This window comes from Bos indicus, chromosome 28 (assembly GCF_029378745.1).
Source record: "Bos indicus isolate NIAB-ARS_2022 breed Sahiwal x Tharparkar chromosome 28, NIAB-ARS_B.indTharparkar_mat_pri_1.0, whole genome shotgun sequence".
In the NCBI taxonomy this organism is placed as follows: Eukaryota; Metazoa; Chordata; class Mammalia; order Artiodactyla; family Bovidae; genus Bos; species Bos indicus.
In genome coordinates, this window is record NC_091787.1 from 4,920,430 (window position 1) to 4,943,391 (window position 22,962).

The following is a 22,962-nucleotide window of genomic DNA, read 5'->3' on the forward strand; positions in this document are numbered from 1 at the left end:
CACTGGACCCCCAAGGAAGTCCCTGAATGGCCTTCTTGCCATGCTTTCTCCATCTTTGTTTCTCACCCTCCCCTCCTTCCTTACAGTTTAATCATCTGTGGTCTCAGCTTCCGGTTTCCCAAATATGTACTTTCTCTCCTTACTTCCAAGTCTTTGCACATGGCTTCTTGTTCCCTTCCCTCTTGCTACCTGCCTTGCTCCCTGCTCATCCCTCCTGTTTCTCCCTGGCTGTTCCCCTCCCCGTGACGCCTCTGTGGCCTCCATCCATCTCCACCACGGGAAGTGCCTACCTTCTTCTCACCAGCTAGCCCATCCTGGCCTCTGCCAGCATGCTGTAAAAACCCCTTTACATGGGTGATATCCTCATGAGTTCACAAGGTTCTTGAGGCACTGGGCTGGTGAGCGGGGTCTCCTTCAGCACCTCGCACCCCAGCTGGCACCTAGCAGGGACTCAGAAAGTACCCGTGAGCCCGTGACTTGGCTTCTTGGGGCCAGGTGAGCGCAGGCCAGGCGCTCTCGCCAGCCAAAGGGCCACTTGTTCTGCCAGGATTGATTTACAAGCGCAATTATATGTGTAAATGCATTTTCTCTGTTCTGCCTTAGGACCCAATTTTTGAAAATTAGATTTTAAATGTCCCATCCTCCTCACTCGAATTTTCTGCTGCTAGACAGTCAGCGCATAATTTAAAATGAAAGGCATAGAAAATTGGACTCATTTAGTTTACTCTACTTGAAACCCATGTTAGGCTATTTTTAAATTCTCACGGATCCTGTGCTCGTCAGGGTGTGGGAGAGGGAGCAGAGACAGGGCACCGGAAGCTGCTGGAGGTGTTGCTGCACTCTGTTGTAATACCTTCGATTTTCACACTAGCGTTACCTTAAATACAATGTCCGGAGTCAAAGCCTGAAAATCAGAGCCAGCCTCAACACGTGCTGTACTTTTGTTCTCCACTGTGACAAGGGGCTGTGGCCAGCTTGCCCTCACTTCTTGGGGAGTGAGTACTGACCTTCTGTCTTCTGCTTACAAGCCCACATGTCCCCGTCTGTCCTGTGCCCCCTGCAGACAGAGGATGGGAGCAGATGAAGATGTGGGTGTTCGCAGGGGCTGCCAGCCACCCACTTACAAACAATGCTCTCATAGCCGTCTCTGTAAACAGATGGAGGTGGTTCTCCTCACCCACAGTCCTGAGCCCCTGCTCTCGGATTAGGAGTTGGTGCCAAACCTTCTGATTTCACATCAGTTTCTACCTGGAGGTGCTCTGCTCATCTGGGTGTGAGTTTGAGGCTTCTCGCAGGTGGGTGGAGCTGCGTGTTGACACTGAAGTTGACTGTGTAAGGCACCAGTGTCTCCTAAAGCTGGTAACACAACCAGCTTTCCAGGGATGCCGAATGCCCAGTGCCTGTGCTCATGACTAGGCTGTTTTCACCTGTGCTTTATAGAGCAGGAGTGGGGCTCAGCACGGAGGAGGGCAGGACCATGAAATCAGACACACTTTGTAACAGAGCAGCTACACAAGCTAACTAATGGACACGCACTGAGAACCACTATGGGGGCTGGCCTCCTGAAACTTGAATTCTAATGGGAGGAGCAGAAAAGTAAAAGTAGCAAACAACATGCATGCTGAGTCGCCTCAGTTCTGTCTGACTCTTTGTGACCCCATGGACTGTATGTAGCCTGCCAGGCTCCCTGTCCGTGGGATCTTCCAGGCAAGAATACTGCAGTGGGTTGCCATGTTCTCCTCCAGGGGATCTTCCTGACCCAGGGATTGAACCCATGCCTCTTACATCTCCTGCATTGACAGATGAGTCAATCTGGGAAGCCCGTGTAAATGAACCCATAAATAAAATAATTACAGGATGCTCTAAAGACCTGCAGAGTCGACAGTCAGGGATCAGACAGTAAATAGCTGAGTGACAAACAGTCAGTGGCTCCAGGGGAAGTGCCCTCTAAGGAGGTGACATTGAAGCTGAAGCTTAAAGGATAAGAAAACCACCCCTGCAGGGGGTACGGGGAGGAGCCTGCTGGGCACGGATGGGGAAGAACCCAGTGTGTCAGTGAGGCCAGACGTGGGTAGAGGGGAAGGGTGGACGAGATGCGGAAGGGGAGACCTGCAGGCATCGTGGAGGGTCTGGGTATTGTTCCAAGGTCAAAGGGAAACCAATGCAGGGTGTTAAGCAGTTTTTTTGTGGGCTCTCTCTCCAATGAGAAGGACCCGTGTGAGGAGGGGGAGTCAGGGCCCAGCAAAATGGCCTGGAGGAAGGAGAACTCGTGGTCGCCATCTGAGCTCTGCGCTCAGCCGTCTCCACCTCTCAGCTCTGCTGCTGGGAGGAAATGGAAAATGCAGTAGCCAGATGTGACAAACCTTGGTTCAGGGTGTCGTGTTGGGGGCCACAGAAGCCCAGCCAGGGTGGGCATTCCCAGCCCCCAGCTCACTACCCCTGTGCTGAGCCCCCAACATTGCCTTCCTGATTCCCGGATGCTGCCTCCAGGAAGGTACCAGCTGGATGTCTCATAACACGTTCTTGCTGGGCTCTGATAGATCAAGGATTATGTTCCCTGTCGGCTGTCTTGATAAGGCTGAAATCTACCTCTTTCACAATGTCGTGTTCCTAGCTGATAAGGCCTGTCTCTTTCTTCCCCCTTGTCCATTATAGAATTAACTGCAAATGTTGGTGAGAGCAGGCTCATCACTAATACACACGGGGCTGGGGGCAGAGATACAGCACGCGGCGTGCAGACTGTAGATCTGGATATTTAAAGTTGTGAATCAGTCTAGTCAGTGGCTAAATACAGCATGTTCTATTGTCTTAAGCTGAGCTTTAAAGTGTAGGTTTTGTTATTACTCACATGTGGTGAGGCCAGTAGCTCAGATCAATGCCATTGAAAAGAGAGTTTGTTACTCACGGCTCCCAAGAGGAGGGACAGTCAAGCTATGCAGAGTCCTAGGAGAAGCACCAGCATGGTCAGGAGGGGGCAGAGAGAGGGGGGAACTTGGGCAAGGGGGCTTTACTGAGGTTTGTGGGGGAAGGAACAGGTGAGGCAGGGTCAGTAGAGCAGGATGGGCCAGTCTGAATCAATTCAAGGTTCTGGGGTGTAGGGGCTGTCCCTGGCTGTCTGTTAGCTGGCCCTGGGTGATCAGGGTTAGTACGGGGTGGAGAGAGCCTACAGAGGAGGTGGTTGGGTGCGGGCTGTGAAACGGTTGCTTTGCTGTGAAAGGCTTGCCCTCGGGTGAGGTATTTTCCCTCTCTAGGAACTGGCCAGCCCTGGGAAGGGAAGTTCTTCCAGGATCAAGAAGAACCAGATGTCAAAGCATCGTAAAATAAAGAAAGTAGAAAATGTGATTAATAGCCCTGACAAATGTAACTCTTTAATGGCTAGGGGACCAGGTAGGAGAGATGTGGTTTTGATCCCTGGGTTGGAAAGATCCCCTGGAAGAAGGAAATGGCAACCTACTCTAGTATTCTTGCCTGGAAAATTCCATGAACAGAATAGCCTGGAGGGCTACAGTCCATGGGCTCGCAAAGAGGTGGACATGACTGAAGCACCCACACACGTGGACGTGGGGGGGGCAGACCTTCTAGGATCAGGAAGACCCCAACGGCAAAGCATCCTCAAGTAAAGAAAATAAAAAATATGATGAATGCCCTCGACAAATTTAACTCTTTAACGGGTGGGAGACCGGGATTTAGAATTCTTGGATCCCTTGTATTCTGTGCTGGAAAGTAGAGGTGAGGGAGAGAGCTGCCACAGCCCCTGGCCTCCCCATCCTTGCCCGTCTCTATCATCTGTCACCACAAGCACCTCCCATACGAGTGTTGGACAGCCAGCTTGCATGTCCTAGCTCTGGCCACTCCTCTGTGTGGCCTGAGGCCCCTTTCTGGAAGGAGAGGGGGTTTCCTCTGGACTCTGGGCATACTGTGGGCACAGGGCTTTCTTGTACTCGTCGTAATGCAATCTTGGATTCAAGAACTTTGGAGGATGAGTTGCTTCAGGGCAGAAGCAAGGGATTCCATCCAGGCTGTTTTCCTGTAAGATTTTATATTACAGGAATATAATATATATTATAGTATGTGATTTATTGGTATTATTATTATAATGCTCGGTCCCTCCACACCTGGCTTGCATTTGTCCTGATGAAGCAGATATGCAAATGTTCATACTTTTCCCCTGTTAATTTTGTAAAACTATTTTATCACCCATGCATCGTCTGAGCGTTGAAGGAAGGGACAGGCATGTTTGTTTGGCGTTCGGCTTCTGACAAGATTTGGTCCATAAGCAAGAAGTGCCCAGCGGGTGTGGACTGGTTGTGGGGCCGCGTGATTTTGACCCACGGACCTGGATGTGGGCACCCTGTGTGTGTTCAGGGTGGAACCTCAGAGCCAACTGAAAACCCACTTCTTCTGTAAAAGGCTTGAGAAAATAAGGCCATGAAAAAACTGTAGTGTTTTTCCAAAGTGCATGTATTAATAGAAGATTTACCGGGATAATCATTGCATTCCACCATGACTTAGAGTTTCCATCTGGTCTTCTCAGGGGTGTCTTGTTGAGGTGTCTTATCTCGTGGGGAGAGGCGGGGTACTGTGAGCTGGGCCCTGGGGCTGAGTTGGCTGTGCTCATGCCTGGGCGGTGAGTGACATGCACGGATTGGACAGGCACGCTCCTCGCCCAGAACCTCGTGTGGAACCAGACTCCAGGTTTCCCACTTGGGGTGTACTGCTGGTCCCTGTCTGGCCTTTATTTAGGAAGTAAAAAGCCAGTTCACTTGTGGACTTTGTCACAGCCTGTAACAGCTTCCCAGGTGGTGCTAGGGGTAAAGAACCCTCCTGCCAATGCAGGAGACATAAGAGATGTGGGTTAGATCCCTGGGTGGGGAAGATCCTCTGGAAAAGTACATGGTGACCCACTCCAGTATTCTTGCCTGGAGAATCCCATGGACAGAGGAGCCTGGCAGGCTACAGTCCATAGGGTTGCAAAGAGTCAGACACGACTGACTTAACACGTGCACACACACACAGCCTGTAAGAGGTTGGGAACATCTGTGTGGCCCACACGAAAGGGTGGGTTTTCACGGTTTGGGTGCCTGGCAGGCCAGCACCCGGAGCAGAGATGAGCAGCAGGCCAATGGTCTGTGATGCGGGTGGCCTTGTGGATGGATTAGTGCCTAAGATGCGGGCTTTGAAATCATCCCTGTTTATTTCATTCCTGTCACAACCCTGTGTCTTTTTCCATATGTTTTGCTTTGATTTAGAGACTGAAGTATGCCCTGAGAAGTATGTCCTTCTCAGCTGCAGGTAGCCTGCATGGCCCCCTCTCTCCTTCTCAGGCTGGGCTGCATTTGTGTGTCCTCTACCCTCCAGCCAGGCTGCCTAGGTGGCAGTGCTAAAGAATCTGCCTGCCAATGCAGGAGACAGAGGAGATGCAGATTTGATCCCTGGGTCGGGACGATCCCCTGGAGGAGGGCATGGCAACCCACTCCAGTATCCTTGCTGGGAGAATCCCATGGACAGAGAAGCTACAGTCCATGGGGTCGCAAAGGGTGGGACATGACTGAGCGACTAACACTTTCATTTCTTTTTTAATCTTCTATTAATACATGCACTTTGGAAAAACTCTAGTGTTTTTTCACTGCCTTATTTTCTCAAGCCTTTTACAGAAGAAGTGTGCTCTCAGCTGGCTCTGAGATTCCACCCCTAACACACACGCTCAGGGTGCACATGCCCAGGTCTGTGTCTCTACCCCACAAACGAGCACGCACGTGTGCACCAGTCTCCAGTAATTCACTCTTCGAGGACCTCAGTTGCTCAGCATCCTGAGAATCTGTTCTGACTTCTCTTTTTATCAGGCCTGTTGATTCCTTGATATTATTCACGTGTCTTCCTCGTGGTGGCTTCCCCTGCAACCAGCACAGCATTGCCCCCGGGGGGAGAGGCATGAGGTACTAGGCACCTTTTCTGAGCCCAGGACTGTACCGGGCTCTAAGGGTTCAAAGGACGTAGCATCCATGGCTCTAGCAGAGAGCTGGGCGTGGCCAAAGTGACCTCAGTGTCTCTAGGATGGTTGTAAAGGACTGCAGGACCCCAGAGAGGAGGAGAGCATGTGGGAAGAGGGGCTGCAAGGCAAGAGAGCAAGGACGCCCTTGGTGGGCAGAGAGCAGAAACATTTGGGGAGGGTATTCCTGGCAAAGGGAACAGCAGGAGAGTCTATACTGGCCCAGATCAGTGTCCTGGAGGCTGCGAGGCAAGGGGTGGGGCCTTCGGAGCTGTGCGGACTCCCTCCTTCCCTCCTCTGCTGACCTTTGAGTGTCACCCGCCTGCCGTGACTGAAGCCTGGCCTCGGTGGCTGCAGCCCTCATTCTTCAGCATGAGCCGGGGGAGGCAAGGGCCTCTTCACTTAACACGGTTTGGAAACGCTGGGGTAGGAGCCTGATGGCCCCTCAGTGGAGAGCCGACTCTGCTGAGAGAGTGGTGGAGGGGGGGTGGCTAGGACCTGCTGGCAGGGGGCTAGGTTGATGATGAAACTGATGAAGGTGTTAGTGATGAAAGCGTTAGTCACTCAGCTGTGTCCGACTCTTTGAGACTCCATGGACTGTAGCCCACCAGGATCCTCTGTCCATGGCATTCTCCAGGCAAGACTACTGGAGTGTGTTGCCATTTCCTCCTCCTGGGGGTCTTCCTGACCCAGGGTCTCCTGCATTGCAGGTGGATTCTTTGCCATCTGAGCCACCAGGGAAGCTTGATGATTATTCGAGTTCAAAGAGAAAGGTGTGGTGCAGGGAGACCCTCTCCCCGAGGAGGTGGTCATGGGTGTGATATTCCATGGGGCTGTAAGCACAGGAGTTGATGTTAAAATCTTGCCCTCCCCCTCCCTATCATTGCACTGCCAAAATCTGGGTGCAAGTTACTTCCCAAGACGGTGCAGTGGGATACCTCCAACACAGAGACACCGTGTAGCTGGGGATCTTATCAGCTTCACACGGGCCAGTCCTTGCCCTGGAGCATGTTCTGAGTTTTCCAGCCAGAATTCTGGGGTCTCTTTTCCAAGGGCTATAGCTCACACAGACCCTCAGTCCTAGGATGCTTCTGTGGTCAAATAGAGAGAGTCCAGTTTCAAACCTTTAATAGATGTTAAGCCTCGGCTCTAGAGGGAAAAGTACATACTTTCTGTGAAATACAGAAGTCCTTCAGTGAAGTTCATAAATTATGTTCTGTAATAAATGAGCAGCAGTATTGCGTATTTGAAAAAAACGTAGACTCTGGAATTAAGCCGAATGAATTATTTTTATTTATGTTTAAATGCATTTTCTTCAGGCTCAGTCTCCTTACCCTCATAAGGGATTTAGAGAGTTACTGTGAAAATTAAAGGCGGTAATGCACAAAGTGAAGCCCCACACCAGCATCTAGTGTGAGCTCGCTTTCCTTCGCTTAAGAAGATCAAGGTAATAGATTGGGAGTCTGGGATTAACATATACACACACTGCTGCTGCTGCTGCTGAGTCACTTCAGTCGTGTCCGACTCTGTGTGACCCCATAGACGGCAGCCCACCAGGCTCCCCCATCCTTGCGATTCTCCAGGCAAGAACACTGGAGTGGATTGCCATTTCCTCCTTCAATGCATGAAAGTGAAAAGTGAAAGTGAAGTTGCTCAGTCGTGTCTGACTCTTCCAGACCCCATGGACTGCAGCCTATCAGGCTGCTCCATCCATGGGATTTTCTAGGCAAGAGTACTGGAGTGGGGTGCCATCACCTTCTCCGATACACACACTACTATATATAAAATAGATAACCAACAAGGACCTACTGTATAACACAGGGAACTTGACTCAATATTCTGTAACCTAAATGGGAAAATAATCTGAGAAATAATATGTATATATAACTGAATCGGCTTCCCTGGTGGCTCAGCGGTAAAGAATCCGCCTACAATGCGGGAACCACAGGAGACATGGGTTTGATCCCTGGGTCAGGAAGATCCTCTGGAGGAGGGCACGGCATCCCACTCCAGTAGTTCTTGCCTGGAGAATCCCATGGACAGAGGAGCCTAGCGGGCTATAGTTCATAAACTGAAGTGACTTAGTGCACATAACTGAATCACTTTGCTGCATACCTGAAATGAATGCAATATTGTAAATCAACTATGTTCCAATATAAAATAAAAAAATAAAATCAAGAAGATCAAGTGTGGATTTGGGCTTAAAATTTTTTAACACTGTTTAAGAATATAGTGTTCCACTTTAAAAACAAAGTCCCCAATTCTATTCCTTGTCTGCCTTTAGAAAAGAATGAAGAGAACTAAATCCTGTGGGCGTCGGTGGGGTGTGTGCCATGTTTGAGGGAAGAAAGGAGAAAGAATCAGACTTGAGGGTATAGTCTCAAGTGGAGAGTCCCAGGCAAAACTAGTAAATAGACTTTTTAAGCAACTTACACAATATTGTCAATGGATGTCCAGACCACAGCTCTTCCAAGTATATGCACTAGGAAGGAAGAAAGCAAACCCAAGCCCTTCTGTCAGCAGGGAGAGCTGGGGAGTCGGTGGGAGGGCTTGATTGTCAGGGGTATGTGAGTGGGGGTGGCTAAAGCGGGCAGAACTGACAGAGTTCGCATTTTTCTGTCTTGCTTTCCGTACCGGGAGTGCTTGGTTTTCTTTTTGTCACTGAATAGTGCTGATTTATTAGGCCGTGTGCTTCAAGGGCATGGAGAGATTGCATGTAGGAGCAAGTCTGAACAGGGAAAGTGAGAATTACTGTATCAGATGATACCCAATTAACTGGTGACAAGCCCAGCAGGTGAAATTGGAACCGGGCTTTATCTGTTATGTAGAGTGAGTGCTTGCTGTATAGTTAACTGTTTTTAAACCTGGGGGAGCTTCCCTACTCATTCTCTCCCCTTTCCTCCTGCCCAGGATCCCTTCCCATCTAAGCAGTCACCGTTTCTACTGACATGAGTATCCGGACTGAGTCCCTGAGATGCGCTCTGGGTTCAAGGGTGACAGGGCTTCTCCTGGGGCATCACACAGCGCGGGACTGTGGAGGCGGAAGCATACACATCAACACAGCTCAGAGGAACTGCTTTTACTTTCTTCACGGACAACTGAATCACATTATGATGCTCCAGTTCTGAAAAGGTTTTCCTACCCTCTGCCTTTGAAATTACCATAATAGCTTGACTCATATCGCCCAAAGGAGAAAATCTGGATGAAGCAGTTAATCTTTACATCCACTGCTGGGAGTGGCCAAGACAGGTGATGGAGGCTCAGAACCTGTGCTTTCGGACCTTCGGACCTGCCTATCTCCTGTAGCCAGCTCGTGCGCTACACTGAGTGATCTACATGTAAGCTCAGGGAAGAGTGATTCAGAAATTATTGGGAAGATAAAGCGATGTGGCATTAAATGCCTGTATTCTAAAACACAAATCTTATTTTATGTGCACCTGATGCTTTGGATTATGCACGCCTCCTCCGGCTTCAGCCAGTGTGGAAAATCCTTTAAGATCTCTACTCAGTCGGTTCCACCCGAAGTCATGTTTACCCCTTCAGGCTGGGCTGAATCTCCTTCCACGGTGCTCCCAGAGTGACAGATGCTTTACCTTTCCATCATTGGACCGAATTCGTTGCTTTTATTAGCTATCTGTCTGTCTGTCTTTATCTCCAAACCTGGTTTTCTCTGGGCTGAGAGCAGTGCCACATTCAAGTCTGTAGCCGCAGTGGCTAACGCACAACCTGGCATGCAGTGGGCACTTCAGAAATGTTAGATGGGTATAAGAATGAGAGTCAGACGGAACCCCAAAGAGAGGTCTGCTCTTTGTTAGCATCTGTTAATTTGGTGGGACCCGCATCTGATCACTTTTCTCTTCTCTGGAAATCTGGTTTCAACATCAGAGAAAATTAACAACAGCACACTGAATGATGTCCTGCTGATGAGAAGTGAGTCCATTGCTAAGTTAGTGATGGTGTTTCTTTAGTTCCAACCCTAGAGGATGTTCACATCAACAGAACTCAGAATAACTGCTTTTACTCTTCATGGATGACTGAATCATATTACGATGCTCCGGTTCTGAAAACTGATAGACCAGTCTGAAGTCTAGGAAGGATTATAGCCTATTTAACTTGGGATCTCGCTCTTGAGAGTTCTATGTGAATGATCACCACATACAGTGATGGCAGGAAAATTCAGTAAAAAAAATCTATAGAGGCAAATAAAATCTTCTTGTAAAACCGCATGAATATGACATTGTGGGAGGAGTGACTCAACCTGAATATAAGACTTGGAAAATTAAGTAATCATTCATTAATCATTTTCTCATTGTAAACTACTTAGAGGGCTTCCCTTGTGGCTCAGTTGGTAAAGAATCCATCTGCAATGGAGATCCAGGTTCAAACCCCGGGTTGGGATGATCCCCTGGAGAAGATCCCCTGGACTACTCACTCCAGTATTCTTGCCTGAGAAATCCCATGGACAGAGGAACCTGGAGGGCTACAGTCCATGGGGTTGTAAAAGTTGGACATGATTTGGTGACTGCACCACCACGAACAATTACTTTGTCTATACTCCTTGGCCTATACTATACACACACACACACACACACACACACACACATATATAATATACACACATGCATATATATCGCATATACATGTATATATGTGGTATGTATATATATATAAGACACACAATGGTAATGTATTTTATTCTGATATATTAGCAGTATTCTTCCCCACAGTTGATGTACAATTAGGTTTCCATCTTTTGATGGCTGTGTTTTGTAATTGCTAGTGCTCTTTGTAACTCTGACTTTTTACAGCAGTCTTTGGCCTGTCCTGAATTTAACATGTTTGAACACCGACTTCATTTTGTTGGCAGCCGAAATTTCACATGCATTTATTCAGTGTGCATTTCCTTACTCCTACTGCGTTATTTAAAACTGAGGTTGTGATTTGTAACAGTGGGCTCTGGAACTGTCCTTCACTAGCTGTGTGACTTTGGTCCCTTTGTTTCTCTACGCCCAAAATGAGGATAATAATGGCTGCTGCTGCTGCTGCTGCTAAGTCACTTCAGTCCAACTGCACGTCCGTTTTTTCCTGTTGTTCCCTCCCTGGATTTTGGTTGATGCTACTTCACTATTTCATCTCCGTGTCTGGCTTAATTACCCAAGTAAACAGAAGTGCTTCCATTAGCTCATGCGGAAGAATGGCGCTTCAGGTGGTCAGAAGTTTCTCAGAATTCTGAAATTCTTCCTCTTTCACATCTTCCTTCTGGAAGATTTCACTAATGAGAGTTCATCTTATCTAAATTTGTCCTTGAATGATGATCTTTGAAATCTGATGATTTATTTTTGTAAAATGAGGTCCTACCTCACTTGTTACTTATTTTAGAAAACGTCAATAAAATGGGTAATGTTAGAGAAAATTTGTGATTGACGCTAAGCTGATGAGGTCCCTTTGCTTCCATTTTCAACTTTGAGGTTATATTGTACTCATCTCATGATGCTGTCCTTATTAACTGAGGTGGTGGGGCTGAAGCTCTTTGGAACCACTGTGTCATTCAGTCTCATGGCAGGTGTTACTCATTTCCCATGACAAATCCTCCTGTCCTTCTATTACACAAACAAAAGATCTAATACAATGAAACTCAGTTAGACCTTTTTCCACTTGACATTCTCCTATCTTATCCTGAAAAGGATATTGCTGGTAGCTTGGTAATTTTTTTCAATAGACTTGGAGGGATATTTTTGGATCATCAGTTATGATGAAGATTTACAGAAAATGTTGCTATGCCCTCCAGGGAGTTGTCAATGTTAGCATCTGACTCCACCTTGCTCCCTGGGCCCCTCAAGGCCATGTCTCTTTTATACTTAAACAGTGCCTAGGCTAGTGTATTGCATGAAGTAGGACCCAAATTCCATTCCTGTAACATTGATTTGTGTTTGTGTCATGCACTCTGATAAATGTTTTTGCAGATTTTCTGTGTTTTATGATCAATTGGTTCTTATTTAATTGGATTCATAAAACTATTTCATTCTGATATTTTGGCCTGATTCTGGGTTTCAGATTCCCTTAGCATGTGGGGAGGAGGAAGTGTTCCTGTCTCTTCCCCATCAGGATGCCTGGTGACCCCTGGTCTCCTTTTTCCTTTGGTACTCAGCTTCCCTTGGTGCTGAAACCATTTACCTCAGGTTGGCACTTGAACCCATGTGGCAGGATTCAAACCCAGTCAAAACCCAGGGTCTTCTGAGATCACAGACCTGGTTTCAGGATCTAATGAAGCTCAGGTTATGTCTCATCACAGAAGAATTCAGTGAGACAAAGTGATAGTAAGACGTGGATTTATTCAGAGAAAAACACACTCCACAGACATTGTGCAGGCCGTTGCAGAGGGTGAGTGTGGTGACCCTGAAATGTGGTGTGGTTAGTCTTTAGGGGCTGGGTAATATCATAGGCTAATGAGTCGGAGGATTATCCCATCTATTTTGGGGAAGGGGTGGAGATTTCCAGGAACTGGGCCATTGCCCACTTTTTGGTCTTCTGATAGCACCTTGGAATTGTCCTGGTGCCTCTGGGTGTGTCATTTAGCTTGCTGATTGAGGATGACTTATCTGCCATTTTGGACCCATTTGATTCTAATTGGCTTATGTTGTGTGCTTGGGCTGTATCATTCTTTCAGAAGTGCCCTGCTCCCTTCCTTCCTGTTTCAGCATCATCTTTGGTTCTTGGGACCTTGTCTCACCACCATTACTGTTCTCCGTGTCCCTGCTCTAAGATGCTGGGGAAAGGAAGGAGGAAGAGGGAGAGTGAGAAGAAAAGACGAGCTCTGTTCCCAGTGTGTCTGCAGGCATCTTTTAGGAAGTTAAAAACCTAAACTCCCCATCTGCAATCTGGGCCTCTCTGGGAAGGTGATGAGTCAACCCAGGAATGAGTGAGCAAGGCTGGCCTGGGTGATGAGTCCAGGATCCAGCAAAAGCAATCAACACAACATCCTCTGCAGATGGCAGCCTCTGGGCAAGTGGACAAGATGTTCCTGTGGGTCCAGCAGGTCACTAACTAGAGCTTCAAGTGCTGAGATGACTCAAGTATTTACTGCCTGATTTCTTAACAAAATCATTTATAGGGTGTACCTCTGGATTATTTTGAACTTGAGAATATGGCTTTCTTGTCCTCAAGGGAGGTGCTATGAATTGTTGTCCCTTGGATAAAAGGTGCTATCACAGTATAATCATAGTTATATGGAATCATCAAGGTTTTCTTAAGTTACTCTCACTCCCAGTGTGATGACATCTTTCCTCCTTGCTTCAGTTGCCAGGGTCTTCCAAGTGTCCATCTGTAGTTCAGACCTTCTCCAAGGCTCATATATCCAACTTCATACTTGACAGCCCGGCTGGATATCTAATAAACCTAAATTTATCATATTCAAAATTGAACTCTTTTTTAAAGTTTTTCAATTGCTTTGATTTTTTTCCAGCTTTACTGAGGTGTAATTGACAACATGAGATATTTAAAGTGTACAATGTGGTGTCTGATATACATTGTGTAAGAATTTCCCCTCATCGAGTTAATTAACACATATGTTTAATTAACACATATGTTTAAACATAACCTCATATGTTTACCTTTTTTTTTCTTTGATGAGAACACTTAAGTTCTACTTTCTTAGCAAATTTCAATCCACAATTAACTCTTGCTTGTCTCCTCAGATTGGTTTCACCTGAGATCTTCCCATCTTGGTTGATGGTAACCCTGTTTTTATTTCAGGAGCTCAGGGCAAAAATCTTGTACTATAGTCATTCTTGACGTGTCGGTTTTTTACACATGCAAATCCAGTCCATCAAGAACTCCCATTGTCTCTAAAGTATACCTAAAATCTGCCCCTTAGCACCACCTCCTTCTGATGCCCTTGTCTCAGTTCCCATCAGCTGACCTCCCTGTGTCGCTCTGATTCTCTCACTTGCTGCCAGGATCTGTTCTTGGCACAGCAACCAGGAGCCAATTTATTGCCATTCTTTTGCAGTGCTTTGCCATTTCTCTCAGAAGACCCCAAATCCTGACATGCGCTTTCCAGTTACTAGAGCTATGGAACAAATTTTCCACCAACTTAATGACTACCAACTATGTCTTACATGCACAAATTCTGTGAGTGAGGACTTTAGACAGGGAGCAGTGGAGATGGCTTGTCTCTGTTGCATGAAGTCTGGGTGCTCCCTGAGACTGAAAGGCACAGATCATCTGGAAGCTCACTCATTCGCACATCTGGTGAGTGATGCAGGCTGTAGGCTGAGATCTTTGCCTGGCTTTTGGCCTAAACAACTCTGCATGGCTTCTCAGTGTGGCCTGGGCTTCCTCACAGCATGGTGGTTAGGTTCCTAGAAGGAGGAGAAACCCAGATTGGGCCCCTAACCTCAGAAGCTATATAGCATCCTTCCTGTTACACTCAACGGTGGGAACAGTCTTAGCCTGTTCCATTCAAGGGAAAGGGAATAGATTTTCCTGCTTAATGGAGAGTGGCCAAGCTCTAGAAGCATGTGGGGGGCCAGAAAGATCACTGTGGCCGTGTTTGGAAGTAGAGTCTGCCTCAGTAGCCTGTGATTGGACCTGGGCTCTTTCTCTGTCTGCATTGCTTTACCCTGGGGGACCTGCTGCTCAGGCCATGTGTGGCTGGGGCACTCAGGCAGACTCCTGCCTTGGCTGGCCCTCTGCAGCTTTGCCCTCCTCAGCTTGCCGGCTCATGTACTCCCCCCACCATCTTCATGCTTTTATTCGAATGTCAGCTGCTCAGCAGAGCCTACCCTTGTAGCCGCATTCTGATCTCCTTCTCTTGCTTTATAATACTGACCACTCCCTAGTCATCTATGGAATGTTATATATTATTATTACCCTCTAGAATGAAAGACCCAGGCATCTTTACTGATCCTGTTCACTGGTTTATAATCAGGGCTTACATAACAGTGTGTGGCACATAAAGACATAAAAGATGTGAAACAGAGTGTTTCTGGTTGGAATATTCTGAATTTGTGGTACTTATTCCTAATAAACCAGTGAGATCTCTGCTCTGAGGAACCATATCAGCCACAACTGAATCCTCAGGTTGGCACACAATCTGACACATAGTAGAAACTGAAAACAAATGTTTAACTAATTTATTTGGAGAAAAATTTAGCACAACTTAACTTGTAGGTTTTCTTCTATTTCTTTGCACTGATCACTGAGGAAGGCTTTCTTCTCTCTCCTTGCTATTCTTTGGAACTCTGCATTTAGATGGGTGTATCTTTCCCTTTCTCCTTTGCTTTTCTCTTCTCTTCTTTTCACAGCTATTTGTAAGGCCTCCTCAGACAGCCATTTATCAGTGCAAAGAAATAGAGGAAAATAATAGAAGGAAAGACTAAAGATATCTTCAAGAAAACTAGAGATATCAGGGAACATTTCATGCAGAGATGGGCTCAATAAGGACATAAATGATATTGACCTAACAGAAGCAGAAGATATTAAGAAGAGGTGGCAAGAATACACAGAAGAACTGTACAAAAAAGATCTTCATGACCCAGATAATCACAATGTTATGATCACTTGCCTAGAGCCAGACATCCTGGAATATGGAGTCAACTGGGCCTTAGGAAGCATCACTATGAACAAAGCTAGTGGAGGTGATGGAATTCCAGTTGAGCTATTTCAAATCCTAAAAGATGATGCTGTGAAAGTGCTGCACTCAGTATGCCAGCAAATTTGGAAAACTCAGCAGTGGCCACACAACTGGAAAAGGTCAGTTTTCATTCCAATCCCAAAGAAAGGCAATGCCAAAGAATGCTCAGACTACCACACAATTGCACTCATCTCACATGCTAGTAAAGTAATGCTCAAAATTCTCCAAGCCAGGCTTCAGCAATACGTGAACCGTGAACTTCCTGATGTTCAAGCTGGTTTTAGAAAAGGCAGAGGAACCAGAGATCAAATTGCCAACATCCACTGGATTATCAAAAAAGCAGAGAGAGTTCCAGAAAAACATCTATTTCTGCTTTATTGGCTATGCCAAAGCCTTTGTGTGGATCACCACAAACTGTGGGAAATCCTTAAACACATGGGAATACCAGACCACCTGACCTGCCTTTTGAGAAATCTGTATGCAGGTCAGGAAGCAACAGTTAGAACTGGACATGGAACAACAGACTGGTTCCAAATCGGGAAAGGAGTACGTCAAGACTGTATATTGTCACTCTGCTTATTTAACTTATATGCAGAATACATCATGAGAAACGCTGGGCTGGATGAAGCACAAGCTGGAATCAAGATTGCCAGGAGAGATATCAATAACCTCAGATATGCAGATGAAACCACCCTTATGCCAGAAAGCAAAGGAGAACTAAAGAGCCTCTTGATGAAAATGAAAGAGGAGAGTAAAAAAGTTGGTGTAAAGCTCAACATTCAGAAAACTAAGATCATGGCATCCATTCCCATCATTTCATGGAAAATAGATGGGAAAACAGTGGAAACAATGATAGACTTTATTTTGGGGGGCTCCAAAATCACTGAAGATGGTGACTGCAGCCATTAAAATTAAAAGACACTCCTTGGAAGAAAAGTTATGACCAGCCTAGACAGCATATTAAAAAGCATATTACTTTGCCAACAAAGGTCCGTCTAGTCAAAGCCATGATTTTTCCAGCGGTCATGTATGGATATGAGAGTTGGACTATTAAGAAAGCTGAGCGCCGAAGAATTGATGCTTTTGAACTGTGGTGTTGGAGAAGATTCTTGAGAGTCCCATGGACTTTAAGGAGATCCAACCAGTCCATCCTAAAGGAAATCAGTCCTGAATATTCATTGGAAGGACTGATGTTGAAGCTGAAACTATAATATTTTGGCCACCGGGTGTGAAGAACTGACTCATTGGAAAAGACCCTGATGATGGGAAAGATTGAAGGTGGGAGGAGAAGGGGATGACAGAGGATGGGATGGTTGGATGGCATCACTGACTCAATGGATGTGAATTTGAGTAAACTCTAGGAGTTGGTGATGGACAGGGAGGCCTGATGTGCTACAGTCCATGGGGTGGCAAAGAGTCAGAAATGACTGACCAACTGAACTGAACTGACTGAACTTGTAGGTTGGTGCAGCACAAGTCAATAAAATAAGAGGCCAACTTAAACAATATATATTTCACTCTGTGTGTTTCTGTTTTAGCTATTAGCTATTAACAACTAATGAACCAGAACTTTTGTTGTATTCCCATCTAAATATTTGCTTTCTTGATGAGGAATTTTAAGTTACTTTTTCCAGTTTCCAGTACAGCCCCTGTACCTCAGTCTATATCAGAGCTTTCTCCCAATGTACCATATCTCCTTTACATTAGTAAAGTGCTTCTTTGGCCCATTGAGCTTTGTGTGGGTGATAGTTTCTCGGTGGTGTTTGACTCTTTGTGAACCCATGGACTGTAGCCTACCAGGCTCCTCCGTCCATGAGATTTCCTAGACAAGAATACTGGAGTAGGTTGCCATTTCCTTCTCCAGGGGATCTTCCTCACCCAAGGATTAGACCTGGGTCTCCTGCATTGCAGGCCGATTCTTTACTGTGTGAGCCACCAGGGAAGCTTTAAGAGTAATCTATTCCTTCAACATTTGGTGTAATGAGGCACTGAGTTTATCTCTAGGAGAAGCTGACCTCACAGCTTGGGAGCTGAGCAGTTAATGCCAACTTATTGGCTGGATCGGATTTCTATTTGAGTTTTAATGAAAGGGTCTGTAATCTTCAGCTACCACTGGTGAAGTTATCTGATTCATTGCTGAGATGGAATGTTCTTCTCACTTTTATGCTCTTTCCCAAACTCTACACCAAGCACTTAGCTACCAAGTGGGCAGTGGGAGGGGCACAGAGTACAATGGGATCCACGCCAGACATGTAAAGAGCTGCCTTTGAAAGCTCGTGGTGAAAGGCCCCACACCTTTTCTCCTGACTCCAGCTCCAGTAGCACCTGGAGGCCTCAGACCCTTTCCAACTCATCCCTCCAGACAGCCCCTCCAGTGGCTTCAGGTGTTTTCCAAACATAGGATGTTATCACTGGCACCTTGACTGTGATCCTTTGAGTTTTGGCTTTTAGTTGAGCAGTTCTGGGTTTTGTTCAGTCTTTGACTCCAGTTGCATTCATTTTGGATTTTTGTTTTGCAGAAACCAGTGTGAAGGTGAATACTATGAAGTACATGGAAATGCTTGAGGAGAAACTGCACAGGTAAGGATGGTAATTTCTTCATCGCAGACTCAATGGTACGTCTGGATTCTTCATTGTAACAAAATTTAGTGAAAGCAAGGAAAAAGGCTAGCCAATTCTGTTATAAATTAGCCAAGTAAAACACACACAAAAAGGAGTTCTTTGAACCCCATAACAGAAGAATCAGGTGTCATACAAACATCTCCCAGCACGTTTTTCTTTTTATAAAATGTAAGTAGATTAAGAAGTTGAAAAGTGTCTGAGGGAGATCACAAGAGAGTTTTCATGTTTCAGAAGAAGAAGAAGAATCTTCCTTGGTATGTTCAATTCAGAATGTATGCCTTGGTCTGTCTTCCTGTTCTTTTAAATGTCTGAAGTGGGTGTTATGGATGTTGACCCGGCGTATATATGTTTTGGAACCATAGAAAAATGCACATCTTAGGTTCTGTTTTGAATCTTGAATCAAAACCAGCATGAAAATTCTTGTGCCTTTTTTTCTTAACCCAATTAGGCATTCAGATTTGAGAAACATTAGGGATGCTGCAGCATGTCAGGATGTTTCTGGATTTTATGGATGTGCACTCATGAAAATAAACCCCAGCCACCAGGCTCTGTTCCTAATTAAGGAAACACGTACAAAAATGTAATACGTGCTTTCTTCCCTGGGACTCATTTAGCTTTATGGAAAATGTTTTGCTACTATTTTGGAAATTGTTAAATAACTCTTTAAATAGGCTATGCCTTAAACCTTTGTCTGCCAGGGTAATGCCGTCGGCTAAAATACTGCTTCTCCCTTAAGATGTTAAGAGGAGCTGCCTTGCTGAGCTCCGCTCTGCAGGGTGAATTCTAATGCGTGGAAAGCAGGTTCTTCCAGCCCCAGAGGTGTGGAGGAACCACGACAAAGGTAGTCAGTAGTGTGTATGGGGTGAGAGAGCGTGCAGGTAAGAGGCATCCTCTGAGAAGAGGTCTCTCCTTCTTAGAAAGGAGGTGCTCCCCTGGCTCAGGTGTGCTGCCCTGGCTGGCACCTGCTCTCCCACATGTTCTGCTGGGGAAGGTTTCTGCACATCCCTTTTGATCTTAACTCTAGTTATCATGCTTTAGCCATAAACAACACACACACAACAAGTGTTCTGTTAGGTGACTGGACGGTAGGTTGGGGTTGTAAGATGTGGGTATGGGTAGAGGGTGCCCATTTATTGTTCTTTTATTGGAGGATAATTGCTTTACAATGTTGTGCTGGTTTCTGCCATACAACACCGTGAATCAGTCATAATTATATGTATTCCCGCCTTCTTGAGTCTCCCTCCCCCCATACCACCCCCTTGGTCATCACAGAACGCCAACCTCACCTTCCTGTTCTTTAACAGTTTCCCACTAGTTATCTATTTTACACACGCTAGTATATGTCAGTTCCACTCTCTCAACATGCCCTGTCCTCTCCTTCCGCTACTGTATCCAACATCCATTCTCTGTATCTGCACCTCAATTCCTTTTCTGCAAATAGGTCCATCAGTATTGGTTTTCTGGATTCCATATGTATGTGTTAATATACTGTATTTGTTTTTCTGACTTACTTCATTCTCTGAAACAGGGTCTAGGTTCATCCACCTCACTACAACTGATTCAAATTCATTTCTTTTTATGACTGAGTAATATTCCATTATACATATGTAGCACATCTTCTTTATCCATTCATCTGTTGATGGATATCTGGGTTGCTTCCATGTCCTGGCTATTGTAAACAATACTGCAAAGCACACCTTTAAAAATTGCAGCTCTATCACTTACCAGCTGCCTAACCTCAGGTAAGCACTCACCTACCTTCAGTTTCTTTATCTATAAAACTGATGGATGGGTGTGTGCATTTTATTGTTCACTGTATATAAAGCACTCTTATGGTCAACTGCCAACAAAGGTTCGTTCCTTTGCCTCCTGCTACTTTCCAACCTTCCTTGCCCTAATCGTCAGACTGGCTGAACAGTCATGCACAGCATGCATCTTTCCCCTCCAAGCCGGGCCCCTCTGCTGCGTATGCAGTCAGGGAATGGCCTTTCACCCAGCTGCTTGGGCCGTCCCACCTAACACCTGTGTGGAACCAGGACCTCCATTCACTACCCCTTCCCTCCTCTGCTCCTTGGAGTCAGTCAGTAGTCCTGCCACGTCAGCCCGTGTAGGATCCTCCTGCCTGCCTGCATTCACCACACTAGTGTGGATCTCCCTGAATGACACTCACAGCTACTTTTTACATTTTTTTCTGTGTCCAATGTTGCCCTTTCTACCCCATTCTCCATCTGATCTTGAGGGAGCATCTTAAAACACAAATCTGGTCCTTATGTATCCCCATCCTCCTAAGGATAAAAGTTACATGTCCCACCGTGGCTTCTGCCATTCTTCCGTGGGAAGAACGGTGGGACAGCCTCTGTGGAGGTCGTTTAGTATCAGCCATCATCACTGGTCGCCACCCTACTCCATGCCTGCTGATTCCCTTATATTCCTCAGTGCCACTGTGGTGTTTTTCTAGAGAAAACGTAATTCAGAATGGAAAATGGTCAAGGGACATTGTTCAGGGGAGAATTCGGTTGAACCATGTGAAATTACTGATATTAGACCATTTTGACCTAGAAAATGACAATTTCTTATGGTTCAACCAAGTATCTAGTGATTTGGAATCATCTGCAATAGGTCAGATGCTACGGCCTGAGACTGGCCAGTCTGCTTCCCCATGACACACCAGCCCACGTGTGGACATGAGAACTCTCACCTCCTCCTTGGCATATGCTCCAGGGGGCTCTCTTATCTCCACCCTACCAGCCCTCCATCTGTATAAGCCTTGTTCATCCTTCACGTTTTAGACATCTTCTCTTTGAAGCCCTCCATAACTCCCCAGGACCAAGTCATATGCTTGCACTGAATTATTCTCATTTTCAAAGTGCTTACTGTCAGGTATGGAAGATTACATGTCTTGTTCTGAATGTATCCTCAGTGATTTGATAGGTTAGAATAGTTTAGAGTGGCAAACGATATTTGCTGAACGAATAATTGAATAGACGAATGAATGCTGCCAATCTGTTACACCTCGGTGTCATATCTGTCACCTCTCCAGCCTTGTGAATGCATGAAAGACAGATGTTTGTGACTTGGGATCCGTCAGCCATCTCCAGGGACCAGGATGGTGGCTGGCCATCTTCCAGCCTACTTCCTGAGGGTTCTTTCCATGACTGTTTCAAGTTTGAGGAGGTCTGGCCCACATTTTTTTGAACTGTTGTGGTGGAAACACACGAAGAGACAGGAGAAAAGGCAGTGGGGTCTGTGATCTCTAAGCAGTGGACAAAGGAGCAGACAGAGGCTGGGAACTGGTGTGCCCCCAGGGGCATGCTGGCAAATTACTGCTGCCTCAAAGCAGGAGGCCAGTCTGGGGGCCACGGAAGTGTGGTCATGGTTGGCCTCTCCCTCCCAACACAGAACCACCTTCCCTACCAGGCTTGATGAGTGATAGTTGCACAATCCTGCTATAGTCAGTTCTTTCTAAGATAATCAATGTTTTAAAGCACAAAAGCAGTTTTTAGCCCTTGCATTGGAGAAGGAAATGGCAACCCACTCCAGTGGTCTTGCCTGGAGAATCCCAGGGACGGGGAAGCCTGGTGGGCTGCCATCTATGGGGTCGCACAGAGTCGGACACAACTGAAGTGACTTAGCATAGCATAGCATGGTTTGCATCATGGTGGCTACTCAATTAATATTGCAAGATGTTAACAAAAGCAAGGTGATAGATGCTGATGAAAATCTTTGTTTTTTATTTGCAGTGTTTGTAGTGTCTCTTGAACTTACAGGGGTTTAGAAGGACAGTCGCTGATGAATGAATGAACTGCTCATTTCCCGTTAGAAAGTTGTTGAGGACACACTTTATCATCAGTGTCACCACGAGATTTGGATCTGGCCAGTCATGATTTTAGGGCTTCCCTGGTGGCCCAGTTGGTAAAGAATCTGCCTGCAGTGCAGGAGACCTGGATTTGATCCCTGAGGCAGGAAGATTCCCTGGAGAAGGAAATGGCAACCCACTCCAGTATTCTTGCCTGGAGAATCCCATGAACAAAGGAGCCTGGCCGGCTACAGTCTATAGGGGTTGCAAGAGTTGGACACGACTTGGCGACTAAACTACCACAGTCATGATTTTGGAGACACACCTAAATGACAACAACATCTTTGGTGAGACCTGGTCACTCAGGTACTGAGACAAACTGGGGTGGGTTCAATGTCCTTCTCTCTATCAAGAAAGTCAAATGAATCAGAAATTAGGAAATAACTGATGCTGTCAGCAGCCCAAAGGGATCTCCTCACAGTACAGAACGAAGGCAATGGCACCCCACTCCAGTACTCTTGCCTGGAAAATCCCATGGATGGAGGAGCCTGGTGGGCTGCCGTCCGTGGGGTCGCTAAGAGTCAGACACAACTGAGCGACTTCACTTTCACTTTTCACTTTCATGCATTGGAGAAGGAAATGGCAACCCACTCCAGTGTTCTTGCCTGGAGAATCCCAGGGACAGGGGAGCCTGATGGGCTGCCGTCTATGGGGTCACATGGAGTTGGACACGACTGAAGCGACTTAGCAGCAGTAGCAGCAGCAGTATATAGTAAACGAATAATTTGCCTTTTGATAATCTGAGTTATATAAAAAAGGGAATTTCCCTCTAAATTTGAATGCTCATAAAAGCATTAAGATTTTTTAAAAACCTGGTTTTTAAAACCGTGATTTTATTTGCTGTCAGTGTTAACGCTGCCA

General features: G+C 46.2%; 1 protein-coding gene across 4 annotated transcripts in view; it reads left to right on the forward strand.

The window, feature by feature from the left end:
* Window positions 1–22,962, forward strand: part of DISC1 (DISC1 scaffold protein) — a 427,730-nt gene that overhangs the window by 318,231 nt on the left and 86,537 nt on the right. For 3 of the 4 annotated variants that reach the window (XM_070781908.1, XM_070781909.1, XM_070781910.1), the window contains exon 10: window positions 18,143–18,203. In XM_070781908.1, coding sequence (XP_070638009.1) covers window positions 18,143–18,203 — 61 coding nt within the window. The other variant, XM_070781911.1, reaches the window with a different exon arrangement.